Source organism: Bos grunniens, chromosome 14 (genome assembly GCF_055505025.1).
Source record: "Bos grunniens cultivar Pamir isolate PY7600 chromosome 14, Bosgru_T2T1.0, whole genome shotgun sequence".
Classification (NCBI taxonomy): domain Eukaryota; kingdom Metazoa; phylum Chordata; class Mammalia; order Artiodactyla; family Bovidae; genus Bos; species Bos grunniens.
Window position 1 is genome coordinate 63258203 of NC_141178.1, and position 25955 is coordinate 63284157.

A 25955-nucleotide genomic window follows, 5' to 3' on the forward strand; every position below is an offset into this window, starting at 1 on the left:
CATTCCAGACGGACGGCCTCTGTACCCATTGCAGCTTCTGTGCCAGAGTGATTTACCGGAGACCACAGGTGATCCATCTCTCTTTCTCCTCACATGTCGTACAACTTACCAAAGGATAATCTCCCTCAGAAATGGGTGGAGTCCCCAAACAGAAAAGCATTGTTAAATGCCAGTTGCGTGATCTGCACTGACATGGTGGTAAGTGCACTGCTTGTGCAGGTGGGGCTGTGGCCTCTCATGAAGTCCTGGGTGTGAAGCCTGAGTGTGCTCTCAGGACGCGAGCAGCAGCCTTGTGGCTGTCGCTCACTGGCTCCTGCCCACAGCCCTGCAGCTGGGCCAGAGGTGGAGGGGCAAGGAGTGTTCAGATGCACTGCCACCTTCGGCTGGTCTGTGGAAATCCTTACCCTTCCTGAGAAACTGACCATTTGCTAAGATGAACTCCTCCGTCCAGTGTAAGGCCATGTGCAGGACCTTGGGGTCCTGTCCCTTCTGTCTCCTTCAGATGGAATGTTTTTTCATCTTTCTTTTCTTTTATGACCTTGTCATTTTTGAAGAAGAGCTTGATTACTTAACAGAATGCCCCTCCATTTAGATTTGCCTGATCACAAAGAGATTTGTGATCTACGCCACATAAAAATGCTGTGTTCATACCAGGAGCACACAGTTGAGCTGTCCCAGTGCTGTGATATGATACCAGTTGATTAAGATTTCTCTACTCTAAAGTTAACTAATAAATATTCCATACTTATTGCTTAATAACTGTGTAACAAATGTTTTGTAGGAAGATAGCTTAAGATTATTTTAATATCCTGTTTCTTATCAAACTTCTACCCATTCATTGTAACATCTATATGAATCTTGCTTGAATTATTACTCTGATAGTGGCTAAATGATAATTTTCTAATTTCAGCATTTTTCTACATTTATTAGTTGGCATTGGCTATACTTAGGAACTTTTATTTCCATGATTTATTTATGAATTAAGTCATTTATCTCAGCTTGAACTAGTAGATTGAATTTTTATTCAATGGGTTGTTATCTGTAACTGTCACTTATTCCAATGCTTACGTCTCCCCAGATTCAGGACAGCTCCCGTGTCCTTTGGACATGTCCCCATCACTCCTCAAGGGCTGCCTTACTTTCTGCAATAATAAGATGCTTCAGACTCTTCTTGTGTTTCCTCTGCTCTGAAGTCAGCGGTCTGCTAAGGAGCCCTGGTTGATTTTAGTGAAGAATGGCATTTAGAAGCCAAGATCTGGGTCCTTGGTGGGCTCATTGCTGCTAGGCCATCTCAGCAGATGGAACAAGGAAGTATGTGTGTGTCCTCATGCACGTGTACCTACCGCTCCACATCTATTCTTTCTTTACGTCTGTGTCTACCTAAAACTCATCATCTTATACCAGTACTTCCAACTCGAGGCCATAACCATGGAACTGACTCTAGATTTCCTCACTTCCATATTAATAACTCCCTCATCCAGCTCTGAGAAACCCGGCTCTCACTTTCCTCAGTATAAACTTCTTTAATTTCTTATATGTAATCAACCTCCCAACCATGTGAACCACCTCTTCCACTCAGCTCACAGCCCCTGACTTCACCGGTCACCTTCTTTGCCCAGTCATGTTCACTAGCCATGTGGGATCATCAGCCTGACCACCATCCATCCCAGCAACACCCTCATGCCAACCAGCTTCTCATAGCCCGGCCCTGCTGATCCCAGGGGTAACTCCAGTCAGATCCTGTCCCCATGTGCATCTACTGAGTCCTAATGACAGAAGACTGATGTAGTTGTGTCCTAGCCACCTCCCGAAGGCCCTGTGTCCATGACCGTCACACTGGAGTGTAGGATTCACCATGTGCATCCTTGGGGCCAGGGCTGTGAGCATTTCGTTCATAACACTTCCTCATCCTTGGGACACTTACATCTCGCAGGAGAGAAGAGTGTGTGTGCTTCGTGGAAGCCACTGTGATGACTCACATCCTCACCCTGTGGACGTGGGATTGGGAGGAAGTGCGTGGCTTCTTCCTCTTTGGTCAGAGGACTTGGAGAGAGGAGCCAGGGAGGGACAGGCCTCCCCCGAGCCATGGAGCCCTTAGAACAGCGACAGGGCTGGAGCTTACTGGGCTTGGCCATGTCCGGGGTGCTGATGACCACATATGCAAAGGCCGTTGCATCTGTGGAAATACTTATTGAAACGATATCAGAAATATTAGTATTAATAATAATCATCTAAGATTATTGCCTTTAAAAATAATTTTGGATTTAAGAAGAGCTACCAGGTTAATGGCAATCCACTCCAGTACTATTGCCTGGAAAATCCCATGGACAGAGGAGCCTAGTAGACTACAGTCCATGGGGTCGCAAAGAGTCGGACACGACTGAGTGACTTCACTTTCACTTTCACCAGGTTAATAGCCTTGACTGTGACTTTGAATTCTAGGCAAACAGTTTGTTTCTGGAGCCAAGGGAGATGTGGCTGGTGGTGACCGACATTACTCTGCAGACGCTGGACGAGGACTCAGGCCTCCCCAGAACCATGCCTGTGCGTGTTGCTGCCTCCTGCCTACTGGACCAGGAGGTCCGGGATGCTCTCTGCAAGGCCACCTCCCAAAGCTTCCTCTTCCGGGACGCTCTCCGAGACCAGGGTACGCCTTCCTCTTACTGAAAGCACTGGTCTTTCCCCGGCCCAGAGTTCCCTGCAGACCAGGCCCCTGTGACAGCTGCCTAGACAGAATAGAGCCCCGCCTGTGGTGCTGGCATGCAGGGGTGATGCTGGGGTCACTGGGGAGGGTCTGTTGGGGTCACGCTTTATGGGTACAGAAGTAACAAAGCTGCTGCCTAGAGCACCACTTTGTAAAACAAACAGAGAGCTCAAGCATTAATGCCCATCCTTCGATGTCCACCCTCTGCAGCACCAAGTCTCCGTCTAGAGAAAGGTGGTGTTCGCATGTGACCTACATATATGTTCTTACCAGGTAAACCCTGTAAAACCTGTACCTCGTGCCATGTCAGGCTGTGTAAATACTGGTTGATGTGCAGCAAATCCACATTTTGCTTTTTGGAACTTTCCCTAAGTGTTTTCCACCCACGGTAGTCTGCATCCATTCTGGCTGGAGTCTGCAGATATGGAGCCTGTAGGTACGGAGACCTGACTCTCTGCTTATAACCCGTCAGCAGTCTTTCCAGGAACCACAGTAGGACCCTGCCTGGACAGCATATTTTCAGTGTTGAAGCTGCGTGACACGAAATTGATCTTTCTGCATCGAATGTGAACCCGTGTTTGTGTGTGTTTACAGCTCTGGCTCCCTTTCTGCATAGGCTGTGTCCCTGGACACACAGGGGCCCCACACCAGTGCCCCTGGCCACCCCTTCTGCCACTAACTGCCAGGAGGCTGGCAAAGGATGAGTCTTTCCTGGCAGGAGAACTTGCTAGTTTCAAACCTAGAACTGCAGTAATCCAAAGCATCTCTGTTGGCAGGCCAGATTGTCTGTGTTGGCCGAACTGTCCTCCTGCCTCTGAAACCCCGTGAGGGTGTGACCCTGGGTGCCTGGGAGCTGACGGGCCCCCTGCGTCTGGATGAGCTGGGCCCTGCCACTCGGGTCAACTCCATTTGCAGCATCCAAGGTGTGTATCGATCTTGATGGAAGAGAGATTTGTATTTTCTTAAATACCCCACTCACTTTGTGTTCGTTATTTATTCAGCGAGTGTTTGTTGAGTACCTGACACAGGGTACATGAGGAACAAAATGAAAAGATGCCGGCCTTTCAGACACAAGCAGAGCCAGGTTGGCAGCCTCTGGGGCTCCGAGTGCCTGTCCTGGGCCCTCCCTGTGGGCACAGACAGGAGCCCTGAGCCGAGGCGGAGGGGAGGGTGAGCCTGTCAGATGAGGGGCGGGGGGCGAGCACACCTGCCCAGGCTGCTGACGGGGCAGGGTGGGTAAGCTCCGAAGTGGGAGGAGGTGGCAGAGGTGTGTGTGGCGGGGGTGGCAGTCGGGGGTGGGGGGATTCAGGGCGGAGGTGTATGTGAGGGAGAGTTCGGTCAGGAGACCAGACACGTGGGGGAACAGTGATCTGGGACAGCACCGTGCTAGTCAGTTTCCAGAAGGTACAGAGGTTCCACACGTACGTCGCGGGCCTGTGTCCTCCACCCCAGGGCCACTCGACCCCCAAACCCCGTGTGCTTTTTATGAACAGCAAAGGCTGTGACCCCACTGCTGCTTGAGCCCAAGTCCCCTGTGTGATTGTGAGGCTGAGCACGTGTCCGCTGTGTTTCCTTCAGTGCATTCCCTTTACCCTAGTGTTCCCACCAAGATGTAGCTCCTCAGGCTCATGGACTTGAAGAAGGCAGGCTCCAGCCGTCAGCTGGGTCTGTTCCTGCCCCTGCTCTCTCATCTCTGCTCCAAGGATGGCAGGACTGACCTCAGAGACTGGTTGAGGAGTCTGTGGGCTGACGGGGAAGCCAAAGTTCTGTGCTCCAACTGCCACAGGCAGGCGGCTGGCTGGGGGCTCGGGGGCTGGAGCCAGCGACAGCAGGGATGGGGCCCAGACTGCCACCCCTGCCCAGGCAGAGCTGGTGCAGGCCTTTCAGAAAGGTGGGAGGGCACGTGGGAAACCCAGGACAGCTGCACAAGCTCCATGTGCTGGAGGAGAGGGGCCAAGGTGGCCAGCTGGCCCTGTCCTGTTCTGCTGTCCCAGCTGTGCTAACGGAGTGGAACAGTCAGGTTTTTGTCTTGATGAAGCCCTGTTTTCAGCACCACGGGTCGACTCTGGAGTAAAATGGGGGCTGGCTGTTGGCTGTTGGGAGGAGCACAGGAGAGGTTGGCTGAGAGTCTGGAGGCTGGGCAGGCCGGTGGACAGGCGTGAAGGCCGGACTCTGCAGAGCCGCACAGACTGTCCGCGGCCTGTGCTCTCCAGGCTCCCATCCCCTCGGGTCTCCCAGGGTGGGTCATCCAGGCTCAGAGCCAGTGGAAGGAGGAGGAAGCGACTCCAGGTGACAGTTCCCACCCCCAAACCCCTCCCGCATTTTATGAGAAAATGTACCTGAAGAGCTGGCTTCCTGAGAAGGGTTTGGAGCCAGACCACTCTTACCTGCAGCCAGGGAGTAAGAAGCATAGAGATGCAGGCCAGGAGCGTGCAGACAGTGGTGAGACAGAGACTTGCCTTTCCTAAAGAACCTCACATTTTAAAGAAATAATAATTTACAGTGAGATTTACAAAATACAAAATTTAACCATTTGAACGAGAAATTCGGTGGCAGTCCATTTACAGTACTGTGCAACCCCCTCCTAGTTTACATTTTGGCCTTTGTCGTCTCACTGGCTTTGAAAATAGAGTGGCAGCCTAGTTTTCAATCACAGTGTCATTGAGCAGAAATTCACCCTTTTAAAGTGTGTAACTCATTGTAGTGTATTCATACAGTTGTGCAAGCATGGCCACTAAGCTCCAGAGAGAAACCCTGTGTCCGTGAGCACTCACATCTCATCCCCTCCCAGCCCCTGGCTCCTGCTCCTCTGCCCTCTACCTCATGGACACTCATGTGAATGAATCATACGCTGTGTGCTCCTTGGTTTCTGGCTGCTTGCACTCAGCAGGACATTTTCAAGGTGTTTCTCAGGCTTTGTTCCTTTCTGGGGCTGAATAGTCCATCATATGGATAGAGCCTGTTTTATTTATGCATTCATCAGTGGATACACACTTTTTTGATCCTATAACTCATGCTGCTCTGAATTTTCATGTAAGGTCCTTGGGTGGACATCTACTTCCTGTTCTTTGGGTGTATGCCTGATGTCTGACATAGTTTTCATGTGGGCCACAATCACAAATAGCAGCAGCAGCAGAAGTTGTGCTCCCTCCTCACGTGATGGGGGAGGCATCTGTAGGAAGTGGCCCTTCAGAGGGCAGAACGTGAGGCTGAGACTGAACACCCCATGTCCAGACATGGTGACCAAAGGGAGTGTCGGGAGGTACAGCCCAAGATGAGGGAGATCAGGTATCCTCTGTGACCTGTCTGGAGAGGGGCAGTGTTGGTGGAGGGTCTCTGGCCAGCGGTGCCTGTGGAGTGACCCTGGGCCGACACAGGCTGCCTCGCGCTCCTGGAGCAGAGCTGTGACATGTGACATCCCCCTGCTCCGTCCTCCCAGCACTGGGTATTCTCAGGTTGTAGATCGTCAGTCATTCTCACAGGTGTGTGCTAGTGTCAGGTTGCTGATTCAGTTTGCGTTTTCCTGACAGCATGTGCTATGGAACGTCATTCCTGTGTTTATTTGACATCTGTATATCTTCTGTGGTGAGGTGTCTGCCAAGGGCTTTGTCTGTTTTTATTTGGGTTATTCACTTTCTTATTGAGTTTTTTGAGTTTTTCATATATTTTGGATAGCAGTCCTGTCCTAGATAGGTATTTTGCAAATATCTTTTCCCATCTATGGCATCTCATCTCTTAACAGTGTCTTTTGTGGACTAATTTTAATTTTAATGAAGTCCAACATAGACTTATTTTTCCCTATGAATTGTGGTTTTGATGTTGTATTTAAAAACTCATTGCCGGACTAAGGTCACCCAGATTTTTTTCCTGTTTTCTTCTAGGAATTTTATAGTTTTGCATTTTACACTTCAGTATACAATCTGTTTTGAGTTAAATTTTGTAAAAGAGGTAAGGTCTTTTTCTAGATTCCTGTTTTTCCAGGGTGTTTGTCAGTTGCTGTAACACTATTGGAAACACTGTCTTTTCCTCTATTGAAATGTCAGGTCAGTTGACTGTGTTCGTGTGGGTGTGTTTCTGGGCTCTCTGGTCTGTTGCGTTGGTTTTTTCTTTCGAGGGCAGGATGCTGTCTTGATGACGGTGGCTCTGTTGTGTGTCTGTCCTCAGCTCCATTCTTCTCCAGTATTGTCCTGCCTACTCTAGGCCTTTCTGCCTCCCGTGTAAACTTGAAACTTGGCTTATGGTATCCACAAAGTGACTTGCTGTGCTTTTGATGAGAATTGTGTTGAATCTGCAGTGCACCTTAGAAAAAGTGTACATCTTAACAGTGTTGTCTTCCTGTACGTGAACATGGACTATCTCTCTCATAATTTTGATCTTTGATGTATTTCAGCAGTGTTACAGTTTTTCTCATACAGATCTGTATGTATTTTGCTACACTTATACCTAAGTATTTCATTTATTTTAGCTAATATAAATGGTATTGTATGTTTTTAATTTAAAATTTCACTTGTTCATTGTTAGTGTATAGGAAAGCAATTGAGTTTTGTATTTTACCTTTGTATCCTACAACCTAGCTACAATCATTTTGTAGCGCTAGATTTTTTTCTTGTTGATTCTTTGAGATAGTCTATATAGGAAACTGTCACTTGTGAACAAGGACAAGTTTTTCTTCACTCCCAGTCTCTATCCATTTTATTTCTTTTTCTGGCCTTCTCACCTTAGCTGGATTCCCAGCACCAGATTGAAGAGAAGTGATGAGAGAGACCTCCTTGCCCTGTTCCTGATCTCAAGGAGAAAGCACCACCTTTCCCACCATTAGTCAGTGATGTCAGCTGTCAGGGTTTTGAGTGTTTGTTGTTTTTTCAGCTAAAGATAATATCTCTTTATTCCACATATTGAAGGGAAAGAATGTACCGGTCTCTTACTTCCCCTCCAGTCAGTTCTGATTATTAAGATCGATAATGTTCCGTTCTGTAGCTGTAAAGCTTTGCCCTTTGTTGCAGGTTGATCCTCATAGATGAAAAACAGTAAATGGTATTTTATTATAATGATTATATAAATATTTTTCGCTGAACAGGAAACTAGTACATACTGTATTTCCTTTCTTGTATGATTCTTTTCATGGAGTTTTGTGTTGAATTTTGTTTTACTTACACTGCCTGCTCTATACTCTTAATTATTTTCCAAATCCTCAAAAATGGTGACAGATCTTTGGAGCCATCCTTTTCCTATGTAATTTCTCTCCTGGAGCCTTCTGTCCCTCTGAACCTTCCTTGACTGATTGCTCTGCTGTCAGCTGTCATCTAGGCCTCCTCGTATTAATCCTTTAGGGTCATCCTTTCCTAAATCACAGAACTTCTTTATTGGTTTATTCCAACTGTAGGCTTTTAATAAATGTTCTTTACCAAGGTGAGGAAACTTCCTCTATTCGTAGATTAATGAGAGTTTTTATCATCAGTGGGTATTGGATTTTGTCAAGTGGCTTTTCTACATCTATTGATACGATCATATGATTTTTCTTCTTTATTCTGTTGATATGATAGACTGTTGTTATTTAGTAGGTAAGTCATGTCTGATTCTTTATGACCCCATGGACTGTAGCCCACCAGGCTCCTCTGTCCATGGAACTTCCTTGTAGGAATACTGGAGTGGGTTTCCATTTCCTTCTCCAGGGGATCTTCCCGACCCAGGGATTGAACCCGTGTCTCCTGCACTGGCGTATATTCTTTAGTGCTGAGCCTCCAGGGAAGCCCGGTGATAAATTACACCCGGTGATAAATTAGTTGATTTTTTAAAATATTGAATTGGCCTATAAACCTGGAATAAGTCCCATTTGGTCATGGTGTAATCCTTTTTTATATATAGTTGGATTAGATTGCTGATATCTTGCTAAGGACATTTGCAGCTCTGTTCATGACAGACCCTGGTCTGTAATTGTCTTTTCAGGTAGTGTCTGTATCCGGGTTTGGAATTAGGTGCATGCTGTTGTTAGGGGATGAGCTGAGAAGTACTCCCTCTGCTACTGTCTTCTGGAGGGAACTGCATAGGATTGGTATAATTTCTTTCTTAAATGTTTGCTCCAATTGATCAGTGAACTCCTCTGGGCCTGGTGCTTTGTTTTGGAAAGTTATGAATTATTGATTCAGATTCTTTAATACAGGCTTACTTCGTTTTATAGTGCTTGGTGGATACTATGCTTTTTACAGATTGAAGGTTTGCAGCAGCCGTGTGTCAAGCAAGTCTCTCCCTGCCGTTTCTTCAGTAGCTCACTTAGTGTTTTGGTGTCACATTTTGGTAATTCACGCAGTATTTCAATTTTTTTCCTTATGGTTATATTTGTCATGGTGATCTGTGATCAGTGATCTTCGATGCTACTATTACAAAAAGATTGCAACTTGCTGAAGGCTTAGATGACAGTTAACGTAATTTAGCAATTAAGTATTCTTTAATTAAGGTGTTCGTTTTTTAGACATTATGCATTTGTTGCACATTTAATAAGCCATAGTATAGTGTGGACATAACTTTTATGCACACTGGGAGCCAGGGATCAAACCCAGATCCAGCCGTTGCCTGGCTTGCCAGAAGGGGGTTGCCAGTGGTATGAAGACCCCAGACAAAATGTATTTCCTCAGCTCGAGTCGTGTTCTGTAATTGGAAGGAAATTGCTTAATCCCATGTAATTGTAAATATTGTTAGCGCTCACAGATACCGTAGGATAAAAGGAACTGTGGTTTGTACCAGTCTTCTTTTTCTTAATTCATTTAGCAGACTCGCCATAACTGTGTGATTGAGTCTCTGTGCTGGGAGCCCTCCCCTCAGCTTGGACTCTGCCCTCTGTGAAGACGCGCCTTCCGGCTGTGCTTTTACTGGCTTGACTTTCAGCCTTTTACTGGCTTAACTTTGACTCAATCTTGATTAGATTTGTAAGAACAATGAAATTAGCTAGGCAGTCTTTTTTAAATCAGGATGTATTATTTTCCTTTTCAAAAAGTCATTCAAGGATGCATTGCAGGAATGCATTTTAATAAACCAAGCCTACTTAGTTCTCATTATTTTATCCTCTACAGATAAATTTTCTCCTAATGTTTGTTCTAGTGGAAAATTAAATTCTTTGCTCCAAGAGTGGGAAGGATGACTCTCCTGTTTTTCTGGAAACTTAGTTCACATCTTACTTTTTCTCACATGTCTTATTTCACCACTCTTCAACAAGGATGGTCTGAGATTTGCAGTGTATCTTGATGGTATGTACAGTGCTTCACATTCCAAGAAAATTAGACCAACTCAATCTCCTGTTTAAAATTCCTTCCTGGCTTCTCATCCCTTCCAAGATCAAGTCTAGAATCCCAAGGAGACTTGGAAGGTGCTGGCCCGCACAGTTTTCTGCTGTCTCACCTGCCTTTTTCTCTGCCTCAGGGTAAAGGGTGGGCCTGTGCCCCTCCCTACCAGCAGCCCCACCTCAGCTCCATTCTTTCAGGAAGCCTCCCCTGACACTTAGGCCAGCCTAGAGGGCCTCTCTTAGGCCCCTCTAAGGGGTCTTTTCCATTTCTCAATTTAGCATGTATTTTATGTTCTACTTTTTTTTTTCCTTCAAGACACTATTTTTTAGAGCAGTTTTAGCAAAATTGAGCAGAAGGTTCAGAGATTTTGCACATTCTCTCTACCCCCACACATGCACAACCTCCCCCACCGTCAGCACCCCCACCAGATGGTGCGTTTGTTGTAACTGATGAACCTGTACCGACTCTCATCACCCAGAGTCATAGCTATAGCTGGGGTCACTCTTGGTGACTACATTGTGTGGATTTAGACAAACTTATGACATGCAGCCATCATTACAGTGCTGTACCGAGTGGTTTTCCTGACCTAAAACGTCTGTGCTCCACCTCTTCAGCCCTCCCCCTTAATACCTGGCAGCCACTGATCTTTTCACAATCTGTATAGTTTTGCTTTTGCCACAATGTCCTATAGTTGGAATCATACAGTCTGTAGCCTTTTGAGATTGGCTTCTTTCGGTTAGTAATATGCATTTAAGGTTCCTTCATGTCTTTTCATGACCAGAGAGCTCATTTATTAAAAATTACTGAACAATGTTGCACTTTCTAGATAAGCCAGACTTTATGTATCCATTCACCTACTGAAGGATTTCTTGGTTGCTTCCATGTTTTGGTAATTAAGAGTAAATAGCCACATGCCAATGTGGAGAAGGCAATGGCACCCCACTCCAGTGCTCTTGCCTGGAGAATCCCATGGACGGAGGAGCCTGGAAGGCTGCAGTCCATGGGGTTGCTGAGGGTCAGACACAACTGAGCAACTTCACTTTCACTTTTCACTTTCACGCATTGGAGAAGGAAATGGCAACCCACTCCAGTGTTCTTGCCTGGAGAATCCAAGGGACGGGGGAGCCTGGTGGGCTGCCGTCTATGGGGTCGCACAGTCGGACACGACTGACGCGACTTAGCAGCAGCAGCAGCAGCAATGTGTATGTGGACCTGTGTTTTCAACTCCTTTGTGAAAATACCAAGGAGTGTGATTGGTTCATTGTACCATAGGACAGTGTTTAATTGTGTAAGAAATTGCCAAACTGTCCACAGTGGCCATACCATGTTTTATTACCACCAGCAGTGACTGCAAGCTCCTGTTGCTCCACATCCTCAGAAGCATTTGGTGCGTCAGTGCTCAGGACTTGGCCGTCCCTGTAGGTGAGCAGCAGGGTCTCACTGCTGTGTTCATAGGTGTGCAGGGGTGTCTCATTGCTGTGTTCATAGGTGTGCAGGGGTGTCTCATTGCTGTGTTCATAGGTGTGCAGGGGTGTCTCATTGCTGTGTTCATAGGTATGCAAGGGTGTCTCATTGCTGTGTTCATAGGTGTGCAGCGGTGTCTGATTTCTGTGTTCATAGGTGTGCAGGGGTGTCTCACTTCTGTGTTCATAGGTGTGCAGCGGTGTCTCACTTCTGTGTTCATTTGCATTTCCCTCATGACATGACACTGGACATCTTCTTGTGTGCTTCTTTGCCGTCTGTGTATCTTCTCTGGTTAGGTGTCTGTTGAAGTTTTTGGCCCATTTTTTAATCAGGTTATTCTGGTTCTTATTATTGAGTTTTAACGGTTATTTGTATATTTTAGATAGCAATTCTTTATCAGAGTGTCTTTTGCGGATATTTTCTCCCATATTTCACGATATTTTTACTCATTTGTTTATCTGCTTTCCCAGACTGTGGAGTCCATTGTAATTGTGGCATTTATTCTTATGTTCACAGTGCTACATTTATATCCCACAGTAAAAAACATTGTATACATATTTGTTTGTTGAATAAATAAATCACAAATGTTGGAGTAAAGAGAAATAGGGAAACCACATAAGAGGAGATACTAACAAACCAGTAAGAATCTTTCCTTACCAAGAAAGTGGAAACCAAGCTGTGGGATTCCATTCCACCATCCAGGAGGCAGATGCTTACTGTAAATGTCCAGGCAGTGGGCGAATGTGAACAGTGTGAGCCAGAGGTCCTGTGGGATGCACCTCTGAGGGTTTTTCCATCTCTGGGCTCACACTTTTGGACACAGTGACTCCGTCCACTCCATGAGTCCATTCCAGGGGAAGAGCCCTTCACGGAAGGGGCCCAGTAGACAGATGCCTGCTGCCTTGTCCTAGAGCAGTTTGGACGCCTAGTGTCCAGTCTGGAGAGTGGTCAGGGGAACCCTGACGTAAATCTTCAGTCATGCAGAGCCTCAGGGCAGGACGTGACGGCGCAGGCATGCGTTCTTGTCACGTACTCATAACACGCATGCTGGGAGAACGCAAAGACAAAAATACTCGGGTAAGTGGTAATAGGCTTACGCTTTAAAACTTGTCCTTTGCTGTAACTTAGTGCAATAAATGGGAATTATAATAAGTTTGAAAGTGAAAGTGAAGTTATTCAGTCGTGTCAACTCTTTGCAACCCCATGGACTATAGCCTACCAGGTTCCTCCGTCCATGGGATTTTCCAGGCAAGAATACTGGAGTGGGTTGCCATTTCCTTCTTCAGGAGATCTTCCCAACCCAGGGATTGAACTTGGGTCTCCCGCATTGTAGGCAGATGCTTTACCATCTGAGCCACCAGGGAAGTAATAATAATAAGTTTAGGAGCATTTATATAAACTCACAAATTGAGGAAACAAACCTGGGCACCTCCTGTTACCATCTGTGACCTGAGGGGCACAGAGAGGCTGGGGGACAGAGCCGCCTCTGAGCCCAGCTCCCCTTCCCTGATCCCAGGCACCGTGGTTGCTGTGGACGAGAGCACCGCCTGCTCGTGGCCTGTGTGTGATCTGTGTGGCAGCGAGAGACTGGAACGGAGCCTGGCAGACAGGTAGGGGGCAGCCGCCAGGAACCCCACGGCCTGGGGCTAAGGGGGCACATGGGGCAGCCGAGCTGCCAAAGGAGGCTGGGCGCGTTTTCTCCCCAAGTCACCACTGCGCTCCTGCTGCTCCCTGAGGCTCCTCTGGTCCTAGAAGAGAAAAGAGCGGGCTTCCTCAGCTCCTCTGTTGTCAAGTGGGAGAGAAAGAACTTAGGGCAAACATAAATGTGTGGCATGCTGGTGACCGCACGGGCGACCCTTCGCAAGCTGACATACCTTCCTGCCCAGCATTACTGCCCCCTGCCCCCCACACACCCTGGACCCACCCTCCGAGCCAGTCCTCTGGCCCCACTGGCCGTTAGAGGCACCCAGGGCGCCCTCACTTTCCTGCTGCTGGACACCTGCTGGGTGGTGGCCTCGGGCCCAGACCAGACAGTGCAGGCCAGGGCTTGGAGATGACGGGAGCGTGGAGCTAGGTTCCTGGGAGGCAGGAAGGAGCAGGGACGCAGGTGACCAGAGCAGGTCTGCCTGGCCCCGCCCCTTGTTGGCCGGGCGCTCAGCCAGGTGAGCTCCCTGCCAGGTCTCTCCCTCCTCCGGCCACTCCACAAGTGGCCAGATCTCTGCGCCCAGGCTGCTTCGGGCCTGTGTCAAGACCTGGGTTTCTGAACGTGATACCCAGACCCGGGGTGCAGGAATTGTCTGTCCCCACCAGGCTCCCACTCTCTGTCCTCTTGTCTCCAACAGCAGCGGCACCTTCTCCTGTGGGGACTGCTCCCACGTGGTCACCTTGCCCATCCTCAGGAGGCACCTGCAGGTCTTCCTGGACTCCCCCTCGCAACCCCGGTGCACAGTCAGGGTCAAGGTAGGAGCCGGCAGGGGCTGGTGCATCTGTGTCCATCTCTAGGGCCCCTTCACCTGCGGCCAGGAGGGGGCTGCCTCTCCTGGTTTCTTCCCGGGGAGGGAAGGCTCAAGTCTCTGCAGTGGAGCTGGTGGCCTCGAGCCACACGTCAGTCCCCGGGAGGGGTGTTTCCGGTGAGTGGGGTTGGGTGTTGACGCAGCCCCCTTGGTGGTTCTTGCAGCTGCTACAAGACAGCATCTCTTCGCTCCTGAGGTTTGCTGCCTGCGAGGATGGGGTAAGTGGAGGCCCAGCCCCTGGGTGTGTGCTTCTCCCCTCTGCCTGTTCCTCGTGTGCTGGGCACCAATAGAGGTCAGACTCTGGAGGCTCAGCTCGGTCCCTGCTTCCTCCTCTGACTCACGCCTTTCCCTTTCGGAACTGAGGTTACTTCTCATCAGTCCTGCAGGAGATATGGGGCTCTGTCCCCTGGCTTCCACTGTGATAGGATGGTCTCAAGGTTTCAAGTTAGACCTAATAGAACAGCTATCTGAGACATACATTTTTTAAATTGCTGGGTGAGTCTGAGTGCATGGAAACCTCTCAGAGCTGCCCTGACTGAATGGCTTTGTGAAGAGGTGTCAGGCATGCTCCTCAAAGAGACTGCCACCTGAGCATACACACCTCACCTTACACGCTGACATTACCTTACACATCCATCTCACCTTACACACCCACCTTACCTTACATACCCACCTTACCTCACACACGTTACCTTACACACCCACCTCAACTTACAGACTGGCATTCCCTTACACATCCACCTCACCTTACACACCTGCATTCCCTCACACACCCACCTCACCTTACACACCCACCTTACCTTGCACACCTGTGTTCCCTTACACATCCACCCTACCTCACACACCTACCTCACCTTACACAACCACCTCACCTACATGCCTACCTTATCTTGCACACCAGTCTCACACATCTACCTCCTTACACATCCATATCACCTTACACACCCACTTTACCTTACACACCCACCTTACCTCACATACCTGTTACCTTACACAACTGTTACCTTATACTACCACCTCAACTTACACAGTGGCATTCCCTTACACATCCACCTCACGTTACACACCTGCATTCCTTTATACACCCACCTCACCTTACACACCTAACCTTACACACCTACCTCACCTACAGGCCTACCTTACCTTGCACACCCATCTCACCTTGCATACCCATCTCACTTTACACATCCAGCTCATCTTACACACTGGTATTACCTTACACACCTCTCACCTTACACACTCACTTTACCTTACACACTTGCATTCCCTTACACACCTACCTAATTGCACACACCTGCCTTGCCTCACACCCTTATGGAGCAGATAGCTCTGTCCATGTCAGAGCCATGCAGAAGCCTGTGAGGGGCTTGCGTGTCTGCTCTCAGGGTTCGAAACCCAGGTGGCAGACGTGCACAGCTCCTGCAGTTGCTGGCAAAGAGGATGCTCACATCGGCAGAGCTAAGGGTTCCCACAGCCACAGGCCCACTCTGCATCCAGCCTGAATTTGGAGGCTCCATGCAGCCCTCCTAGCTGCTTGCCAGCCCCTCCTGGGCTTAGGGGTGGGGGGAGAAGTGGCACTTATTACAGTCTTTACTTTACACCAGATGTCAGAGTTTTGAGTAAATCGGAATGTCCGTGCACAGAATCTGTAAGGAGCCCTGGTCTGGCTGCGGTTCCAACTCGAATCCCCAGCCTCATGCACCTCTTTAGAGCAACTTGTTGACCCCCTGCCCCCTCCCCCCAACAAACCTTCATCCAAGGGGCTGCTGTGCGGTGGGGACCAATGTCTCGAGGAGGGCTTGTGGACAGGTGTCCCTGATCGTGTGCAAGTGCAATGGGAATCAGCAGTTAGAGCAGCCAGCCCCCATGCTCCCTGCTGTCCTCAAGATGGGCAGAGGCCACACTGACTGGAGAGGCCACAGGGACAGGGCTCCTGTCAGATGCAAAGAGACCCGCAGAGGGAAGGTCACTGCAGTCTTCACAAGCGACAGCTAGAGGGTAGCCAGCCTGGGTGGGGACGACAGGGACCCTGCGTGTGTTCTCTTCAGATGGAAGTCCTGTGTTTCACGGGTGGTGAGCCTGTGGTTCGGTGACTGTTGGTCCTTGGGTAAGGCTCATGGATTGGAGAGTTCCAAGGTAGGGGGCTTTAAACAGACACTAAATATGGCAGGTCCATCTTACCTCATGCCCTCAGGGAGGAGAGCTCTGTCTGTGTCAGAGCCATTTGGAACTTGTTACCGTGGAGGATGCTGGGGGAGTTCTTCTCAAGGAGAACACAGCAGAACAAATCGAAGCCCATGGCTGAGTGCTTAGGGATGGCACCCAGAGCATCCATGGGCCCTGCAGTAACCCGGGTGCCTTTCCTGGGCCCCAGGCTCCCTGGACAGTGGCCCTCGACCTCCTGCTCTCTTCAGGGGCCTGGAGTCTGAGAGGCCTGGTAGGAACCCACTCATTCACTTATTCCCTTTTAATGGAGGCAGGCTGTACCTCCCACACATTCGACTTCTCGACTGCTTGCATCCTAGAGAGCTTGTGTGTGCTTGTGTGTATGTGATCCACGTGTGTGGGGCATGTGCACCAGTGCCCTGGCTGAGAGGCCCAGTGGCGAGCACCTCAGTGTCCCCTTTGTGCTGCTCTGCCAGCAGAGGCGAGGCCAGTAGGACTGGGGAGGTGCCAAGCTCGTCACCCCCAACCCCGCCTCTGCACTCAGTGGATTCTCAGGCTTTATGTCTACCTGGAAGGAAGTGGACACGGGTGTGGGTGAGAGGGGGGCATTGGCCACGAAGACCACCTGAACTCTGTCAGTTTAGGGTGCGGATGTACATTCACAAATTGCAAAGAATCAGATGACTCTCCATGAGAACCATGACTGCATGCCATTTCTGGTAGGACCCAGGAGTGTTGGGTCTCAGGCCTCCACTTAACAAGGTCCAGCTTCAGATGTGAAGGCAGTGGTCACACCCACCACTCTACCTGAGTGACATCACAGAAGCAAGAGTCAAAGAAAATACACTGTACCTTTTAAAAACAGAGGCACGTTTTATACTCACACACAAATACATGTATTCATGTAAACGAGCACGTGTGAGTTTGGTACTGTGATTGTTTTTAACTTCTTCATGTTAATTTCCCCCCAATATAGGTATAATTAAATCTCTATTTATAAATGATAGAGTTATTATTGAAAACTATAGCTGCCAAACCTGGCATTTTAAAAAGAGGGTATTTTTCAGACTTTTTTTTCCAAGTCAGAGTTTAGTGCTTGTATCCAGGGGACCTGGGCCCCCCATGGATACACACAGGGGAAGCCCTCGTAGATGACACAGCGGCGTACAGCATCACCTTGTCCCTCTCAGCCCTGAGTGGGAACCTCCTGCCCCCTTCTCCAGCATCTCTGCCGCCTTCCTGCCACTGCGCCTGTGCGAGGCCCCTCATGAGCACAGAAGCCCTGGGAGTGACCAAGGGGGTGTGACCTTGATGTCTTGGCCACAGGAGCCCGGCGGGAGGCCTCCACACTGTCCAGTCTCATCCTCTCATTTCCCCCCTTCACCTGCGTGGACCTCAGCTCTCTCCCTCGCTTTACCTGAACGTGCTACCAGGGAGGTCGGACCTCCCTGTGAACCACGGTGGGGAAACAGGGCATTTGGTGCTGTGCCTGTCTTGTAGGTGGGAGACGGGGATTGCAGTGAGCTGGCTTCACAGCGTCCACATCCCAGACCAATCTGGACATTTACTGCTGCAGAAGGAGCCATCTCAGGCCTCAGAGTGTCTATGCTGTGCACACAGACCCACTGTCTGGACATGGCTCTGCTGGGCAGCAGTCACAAGGCTAGACTGTGGTCACAGATGTCCCCCAGTCCCTGGCTGGCCCTTATGCTCCTGTCGGCTGGGACCTCGCTGGGCCCTGAGCCAGAAACCCACGTGGTCTGGACCCCGTCATGGCATGCGTCTGGTCCTGAGCAGGGATGGGGCACACTCCATGCCCCTCCCACCACACCATGCTCACAAGAAGCCAGACACGGGGTGAGGGCAGTGAGGTGCCCATCAGGAACACAGACGCGCCAACCCTGGCCATGCTGCTGACCGCCCAGCCTGGGTCTCCCTGCCAGGACACGTTAATGATGGAAGGGGCAAGTTAGCACTGAACTCAGTGATCACAGACATCCATCAGGTGTCTGGCACAGAGCAGGGCTGGGAGGAGCCCCAGCACTGCGCCTCAGGTCCTGTGGAGAAACTTCCCAAAGAACACGTGACCTGAGGCTTCAGTCTTCCTGAAGACCAATAAGCCTCTCTTTTTGTTCAGCCCTATTCCCCCAAAGAAAGTGTCCTGAGGTCTGACACCTGGAGACCAGGAGGGCACAACATACTGCCCAACTTGGTCACCGGGCCCCGTCGCCTGGAGCTCTGCATTCCCAAGTGGACATGATGCTTGCCCACGGCTAACCTGTTCCCTGAGACTGTCATCAGACAGTGAGATGGAAGGCCTTTCTACAGCATGGGGAGAGGCGCTCAGCTCAGGGCAGCTCTGGGAGAGATACCTTGTTGAGGCAGGCAGAGCAAGTCCTTGACCAGAAGTGCTGGTCGACTGCGGAAGTGGGAGTCAGCAGCAGGCGCGATAGAACTCCCGCTGGGACCCCGGGCACGGCTTCCCGAGTGCTTCCCCCCCAGCTTCTGTCCTAGAGCGGCCAGCTGAGAGGTGTGCGCCTTGTATCCACTGACAGACATCGATAAGAGACATTCTTGATGTTCTTGTGTAAAAACAAACTCAGCTACCAGAAAAAAGCAGTTCCTTTGCTTGTATCACAGCCTATTCTCACCTCCAGAGAGGGTCACGGGCCAGGGAAGGGCCTCCTGCTCTGGCTGTGGTGTGCCAAGTCGGCGGGGAGCAGGGTGTCCAGGGCTGTTTGCTCTAACCAGCCTGCCTCTCCTCCCTGCAGAGTTACGAAGTGAGGAGTGTCCTCGGAAAGGAGGTGGGGCCTTTAACCTGTTTTGTCCGGTGCATCACCACCCACCCGACCAGCAGCGTGGGATTGGAGGAGGTTGAGCTCCTGAGCGAGGGGAGAGCCTCTTGAGAACACTGGCAACGGCCACAGGATCTGTGAACTTTACCAAGTGGCTGAGAGGTGGTGGTGGTTTGGGTAATTTCTTAACCCTGGGCAAAGTGAATGTACTTTATGATCTTGAAATGGAACTTCATGTTAGTAAAATGGCTTTGTAAACTATAAATCAAAATACTTTTTTCTATGATTATATATTTTTTATTACCTTTCTGCATGTTAAAGCTTAAATAAGCTTCAGGCCTTCGTATTTATTTTAGATAATACAGTAGAAAAAATTATTTTGTCCTACTGTAATTTTAAAGTGTTCTGTTCAAATTTTACCATGATTCAACAGGTTTTTTCCCCCATTTCTTTTAACATTTCCTCAAAGAATACCCAGCAAAGGGCAAACCTTTGTCCTCTCGTCTATTACTGCCCTGCACAGTCAGTGTCCAACCTAAGTGCTTTGCAGTTCATTATTATTGTTTGGAAAATGTTCTGGGGGCACTATGTCAGAGGTCAAACTGTTATGAGTAAAGTATAGATAAAGTGAGAGAACAGGTCTGGTTAGCACTGGGTGCAGAGACAAGGCCACCCCGCCACAGGAGAGCTGGGTCATCGTTCACCTTGTTGGCAGAGTATCTGAGTTAAAAGTAAAACCCCGGACTAATTATCTCTGGACACTAAAGATTTTGTTTCCTCCCTATGACAATATAATCATGACAGGCCACGGTTAATAAATTACATAATATAGAGGTAGCAGCCAAGACAAAGAAAGGCTGCCCAATACCCACTCTCATGGGGGAAAGGCAACGACTTTATTTATTCGTCCAGGTTAATCTTTGAAATATTACAAGTACTGGCAAGGTAGCCAGTTTTAAGTAGCTTTGTGACTGTCCTTTCCATCTCCTACATGACTTGTACTTCACGCACTTGGAAAATCTACTTGAAGCTGACTACAGAAGTGAGGAAAGTGAAAGCAAATCCCATGAAAGCCAAGATGAGTCGGGCTGGTTTTCGGGTAACCGAGCCCTCTTCTCCTTGCCCCTAGACCCCCACTCGAAGTGGGACGCACTCCAACGGGTTTCCAACACGTTCCCGGGGCGCGGGCACCTTCCACCCGAACGGATCTCGGCAAGTTAACCAGCACGTCCGCAGGTGGAGTTCGGCCTGTTTGAGAAGCAAAGCAACCCGGGATGACCGGCCCCGGGGTGCAAGTCAGCCAGATGCGCGCCCTCCCCTGCGGGTTCGGAGGGCCGCGAGCGCAGGAATCAAAGTGGGTCTAACGCGTCTTTATTCTTACAAATACTGTAAAAATCAGTATAAAAAAGTGAGCATGCTCAGTCTTTCCCTCGTATCTACAGTACAAAGGCTTGTCGGAAGTCTCTTTTACGAAAGTACCTTAGCTGCATCCTAGGCGTAGGATGTAGAGAAGCTGCCGTCACAGTAACTTAGGGTCCACGCGGCAGCTGTCCGAGTCCCGGCCAAGCGCGGGAGTCCGGCCCGGCGGCTCCAGGCAGTGCGGCCGCAGCCCGCGCGCCCCCCGCGTCACCGCGCGTCCGCCGCCCCCGCGCCGGGCAGGAAGGGCGCGCCGGGCAGCTGCTTGAAGAAGCGCCGCAGTCCGGCCAGGTCCCGCGTGAGCTGCTCCACGCGCTGCTGCAGCTTCTCGTTCTCGGCCGAAAGCTCCACCAGCTTCTGCTGCATCTCCTGGTTGCGTCGCTTGGCCTTGTCGCGGCTCTTGCGCACAGCGATGTTGTTGCGCTCGCGTCGCTGCCGGTACTCGGGGCTGCCGCGGTCCGGGCCCCGCTTGCCTGCCGCCTTGTCTCGCGCGGGCCCGGGCGCTGGGGGCGCGGGGCTCCGGCGCGGCGGCTCTGGCGACGCGGGCGGTGTGGGTTGCGCAGCGGCCGCGAGGCTCACCACCGTCTGCGCGCACGCGGCCACCTGCGCGGGCAGCAGGGAGCCGGGCGCGTCGCCGTCGCCCCAGTCGGGCTCGCGCTTGAGGGGTCGCGGCGCCGGGCCAGGGCCCCCGAGGCGCGCGGGGCCCCCGGGCAGTAGCTCCAGGGCGCCCGCTTTGTGGTTGCTGTTGAAGAGGTCGGCGAAGAGCTCATCGTGGCACAGCTCCAGGGTGGGCACGGCGGCCATGGAGTCGATGTAGGCGCTGAAGTCGATGGCGCTCTCGTCGTCGTACATGGCGGACGCGGCCGGCTCGGCTCCCCGACCCGGTTTCCCCGCGCGGCCGGGCTCGTAGAAGGCAGCGGGTTCCGCCGTCCAGGGCGCGCCGCGCGCTGGGCCGTCCAGGCTGAAGAGCGCGGCGCTCATGGCGGCGTCGGGCCGGCGGCGAGCGCGGTCCCCGGGCGGGCCGGGCGCTGCCTTTTCTAGCCCGGCTGACGCGCACGCCCCGCCCCGGCCGCGAACCGCGGGACCCCCGCCCGCGCGCCTCCCCCGCGCTTCCTGCCCGCCGGCCCGGCCCGCGCGGCGCTGCCGGGAACGACCCTCCCTTGGCCGCGCCTCCTTCTTCCTCCTGGTGGGTCGGCGCCTCCGGGGCGGAACCAGAACGGGGCACCGGACCGGCTCGCGAACTAGGGCACCGGGGCGCTGCCCCGCAGCTTCAGGGAGTTCGGGCCGCGGTGCTTCCCTATCGCGGGGATCGGGAGGTCGGGACGCTGCCCCATCGAGGCTCGGCCATGTCTGGGGAGCGCGCCTGGGGCCAAGGAGAGCCTCGAACCCCGCGCGCCCATGAACCCCAAGAGCGCCCGAGAACTCCGAGCTCAGCTCCTGTGAGCCCCGCGCCCCGGACCCTGCTTCCAGGTCCACAGAGCAGTCCCATTTTGCGGTGGTGTCTTACTTCGGTCCTATCTATACTTCCAGACTTTTTTTTTTTCCCTTCTGTTCAGTGTTCCAAAAAGAAGCGCCTTTGGATACAAAGCAGTGGGGTAGTTCCCCTTTAAGAGAAAGATAATATTTAGACTAGTAGCTCTGACAAGGTATTAACTTGCTAGCTTTTCACTTATAAAACTCAGGAGAAGACTGTCAATTGGCTTTGTTGGTAAACATTTGCTACAATTTGGGTCAGGCATTTCGGGTTAGTTCTATTTTTCACATCACAGTCCGTTTTCAGACCGGGCCTCAGTCCACATCCTTTTTCATTTTGCTACTTCCCAACACCAGGCAATCCACAAGCCCCACAACCTTCCACAGTATTCCAAAAGTAACTTCTAATGTGTGGTTCATGCACACTCTCAGAAAAGACATTTATTTTGGAAGACAAAAAAACGCTACTAAAGCCCTCCCTAGTCAGGGAATGCAAAATAAATACTTGCACGGAAAACCGTGTTCTCCTGAAAATAATTCGGTGACATGATTAGTAGATTCGGATGTCATTGGGATTGAGCTTGAGAGATACTACGCCCATATTTTTTAGATGAAGTAACTAGTAATTAATGATAACTTTTCGATAAGAATTTTCTTCCCTTTTCCAAAAATGAGAAAGGAAAGATCATAGACCAACAAAGTAGGAATTTGTTATGACTTTTAAAGGCAATAGAAATACAATAATACGATTTAAAGTTTAGCTTTTGTGTTAGTAGTTCACACTCATTTCTTAAATGTCTCCACCTACTGTCTTTTCCTATTAATTTATGCAAGGTAAATACAAAGTTGTTCATGATTTCTCATAGTTAGGAATCTTGAGTTTTTTGATTCTGAGTGATTTTGTGTGGTTTTCTGAGTAGGACTGTCCAAAGGAAGCAGTCACATAAGAAAGCGTTTTCTTGAAAATGTTGGAGCCTTGGATTCCCCCGTGTTTATTTCCCCCGTTTTTTAACCGGAGTAAAGTTATCTCCTCTCCCCTCTCCACTCACCCCCCACCCCCAGTCCCGTAGAATGTTGCTATGGAAATTTTTCAGATGCTGTGCTTCAGGTGGACTTTCCAGATATGTCTGTCCTCTAGAAATTCTGGGGACTGGGCATGCCTGAACACACTCCAGCTAAGGGGCACTGTCAGGGTTAGAAAGTGGGACTGGCTTGTTCCTAACACTGAGGAGTCACATGTCAGTCCTCACAAGGGATCATTTTTGGGTGCCTCATAACGTGTAAGATACAGGCAAGAAGAGTTCTCCAAATTGAAGTCTGAAACAAAGTTTCTGAGAAGTGCCAGCATCAAGAGGACAGAAAGTGTGACTTTAGTGCCCTCTTCAGGGGATGATTCTCCTGTTCTGTGAGAGACAGTAGTGAAGTTACAAGGACAGGCTTTTTAGATAAACCTCTTTCTCAGATTTTTTTGTGTAAGGACTATAAGAATGAAGCCACTGGGTATTGGGGTCACACATCCATGGCACTGCTAAAGCCTGTGTATTTCATTAAAAACCTACTGTAATGAGTCAAACATTCTGCATTCACTTCAGCCTCTGGAATTTAGGAGACAGAGCCCCCAGATGACAAAGCATCCAGAGCGGAGAACAGATTTATTCTGTGAGTCAGGTGTCCACCTGCCACAGATTGGCTCATGTTCCCAGTGGTACAAAAGAAGGAGAAGCACTTGACCTTCCCAGCCCCGCCTGTCAGCACTGCCACAGGCCATCAGTGTGCATTGAATTGGCACACGGTCTTGCATAGTATGGTCCTTTTAACAACGTTGATTCTTTCAGTCTGAGAACAAGGCATATCTTTCCATTTGTTTACATCATCTTCAGTTTCTTTCATCAGTGTCTTTTAGTTTTCAGATTATAGATTTTTTGCTTCCTTTTTAAAGTTGCTCAGTCGTGTCTGACTCTTTGCGACCCCATTGACTATGCAGTCCATGGAATTCACCAGGCCAGAATACTGGAGTGGGTAGCTGTTCCCTTCTCCAGGGGATTTTCCAACCCAGGGATCGAACGCAGGTCTCCCAAACTACAGGCAGATTCTTTACTAGCTGAGCCACTAGGGAAGCCCAGGAATACTGGAGTTTGTAAGCCTATCCCTTCTCTAGTGGATCTTCCTGACCCAGGATTTGAACCAGGATCTCCTGCATTGCAGGTGGATTCTTTACCGGCTGAGCTACCAAGGAAGCCCTTTACCTTCTTGGGTAAGTTTCTTTCTGTGTGTTTTATTCTGTCTCTTCAGTTCAGTTCACTCACTTGTGTCCGACTCTTTGTGACCCCATGGACTGCAGCATGCCAGGCCTTCCTGTCCATCACCAACCCCTGGAGCTTGCTCAGACTCATGTCCATTGAGTTGATGATGCCATCCAACCATCTCATCCTCTGTTGTCCCCTTCTCCTCCTGTCTTCAATCTTTCCCAGCATCAGGATCTTTTCCAACGAGTCAGTTCTCCGCATTACGTGGGCAAAGTATTGGAATTTCAGCTTCAGCATCGGTCCTTCCAACGAATATTCAAGATTGATTTCCTTTAGGATTGACTGGTATGATCTCCTTGCAGTCCAAGGGACTCTCAAGAGTCTTCTAGAGCACCACAGTTCAAAAGCATCAATTCTTTGCCTCTCAGCTTTATGGTCCAACTCTCACATCCATACATGACTACTGGAGAAACCATACTTTTGACAAGATGGACTTTTATCAGCAGACTAATGTCTCTGTTTTTTAATATGCTGTCTAGGTTGGTCATGGTTTTTCTTCCAAGGGGCAAGTGTCTTTTAATTTCATGGCTGTAGTCACCATCTGCAGTGATTTTGGAGCCCAAGAAGATAAAATCTGTCACTGTTTCCATTGTTTCCCCATCTACTTGCCATGAAGTGATGGAACCAGATGCCATGATCTTAGTTTTTTGAATGTTGAGTTTTAAGTTAGCTTTTTCACTCTCCTCTTTCACTTTAATCAAGAGGCTCTTAGTCCTCTTGGCTTTCTGCCATAAGGGTGGTGTCATCTGCATATCTGAGGTTATTGATATTTCTCCTGGCAATCTTGATTCCAGCTTGTGCTTCATCCGGCCCAGCATTTCGCATGGTGTACTCTGCACAATTGCACTTATCTCAAACGCTAGCAAAATAATGCTCAAAATTTTCTAAGCCAGGCTTCAACAGTATGTGAACCGTGAACTTCCAGATGTTCAAGCTGGATTTAGAAAAGGCAGAGGAACCAGAGATCAAATTGCCAACATCCTCTGCATCATAAAAAAAGCAAGAGAGTTCCAGAGAAAAATCTACTTCTGCATTATTGACTACACCAAAGTCTTTGGCGGCGTGGGTCACAACAAACTATGGAAAATTCTTCAAGAGATAGGAATACCAGACCACTTGACCTGTCTCCTGAGAAATCTGTATGCAGGTCAAGAAGCAACAGTTAGAACCAGACATGGAATAACACACTGGTTCCAAATTGGCAAAGGAGTACATCAAGGCTGTATATTGTCATTCTGCTTATTTAACTTACATGCAGAGTACATTATGCGAAATGCCAGGCTGGATGAAGCACAAGCTGGAATTAAGAGTGCCAGGAGAAGTATCAACAACCTCAGATACACAGATGACCCCATCCTTACAGCAGAAAGCAAAGAAGAGCTAAAGAGCCTCTTGCTGAAAGTAAAAGAGGAGAGTGAAAAAGTTAGCTTAAAACTCAACATTCAAAAAACTAAGATCATGGCATCTGGTCCCATCACTTCATGGCAATTACATGGGGAAACAGTGAAAGACTTTATCTTTTTGGGCTCCAAAATCACTGCAGATGGTGACTGCATCATGAAATTGAAAGACGCTTGCTCCTTGGAAGAAAAGCTATGACCATCCTAGACAGCATATTGAAAAGTAGAGACATTACTTTCACTACTTTGCCAATGAAGATCCATCTAGTCAAAGCTATGGTTTTTCCAGTAGTCATGTATGGATGTAAGAGTTGCACTATAAAGAAGGCTGAGTGTCGAAAATTTGATGCTTTTGAACTGTGGTGTTGGAGAAAACTCTTGAGGTCCCTTGGACTGCAAGGAGATCAAACCAGTCAATCCTAAAGGAAATCAGTCCTAAAT

General features: G+C 49.6%; 2 protein-coding genes and 1 long non-coding RNA gene across 10 annotated transcripts in view; 1 reads left to right on the top strand and 2 right to left on the bottom strand.

Moving 5' to 3' along the window:
- The window catches only part of SPIDR (scaffold protein involved in DNA repair), a 283594-nt gene extending 264410 nt beyond the window's left edge, over positions 1-19184 (top strand). For all 8 annotated transcript variants that reach the window (XM_086337017.1, XM_086337023.1, XM_086337020.1 and 5 more), the window contains 7 exons: positions 9-68; positions 2443-2647; positions 3481-3627; positions 12962-13055; positions 13788-13905; positions 14123-14176; positions 18896-19184. In XM_086337017.1, coding sequence (XP_086193143.1) covers positions 9-68; positions 2443-2647; positions 3481-3627; positions 12962-13055; positions 13788-13905; positions 14123-14176; positions 18896-19030 — 813 coding nt within the window. In that variant the 3' untranslated portion in view covers positions 19031-19184. The remainder of the gene's footprint in view (positions 1-8; positions 69-2442; positions 2648-3480; positions 3628-12961; positions 13056-13787; positions 13906-14122; positions 14177-18895) is intronic.
- Positions 11925-13005, bottom strand: LOC147359546 (uncharacterized). Its single transcript, XR_015140878.1, has 2 exons — positions 12867-13005; positions 11925-12492 (listed from the first exon to the last, which is right to left on the bottom strand). It is a non-coding gene; the product is annotated as an uncharacterized LOC147359546 (long non-coding RNA).
- A 609-nt stretch (positions 19185-19793) lies between the features above and the next one.
- On the bottom strand, positions 19794-21515 carry CEBPD (CCAAT enhancer binding protein delta). The gene has a single exon (XM_086337028.1). The coding sequence runs from the start codon at positions 21314-21316 to the stop codon at positions 20546-20548; it is 771 nt and encodes a 256-aa protein (XP_086193154.1). The 5' UTR covers positions 21317-21515; the 3' UTR covers positions 19794-20545.
- Between the last annotated feature and the right edge of the window lie 4440 nt (positions 21516-25955).

What these genes read in the sequence shown, in the direction of transcription:
- CEBPD (XM_086337028.1), bottom strand. Translation starts at nt 21,316, where the DNA reads ATGAGCGCCGCGCTCTTCAGCCTGGACGGCCCAGCGCGCGGCGCGCCC.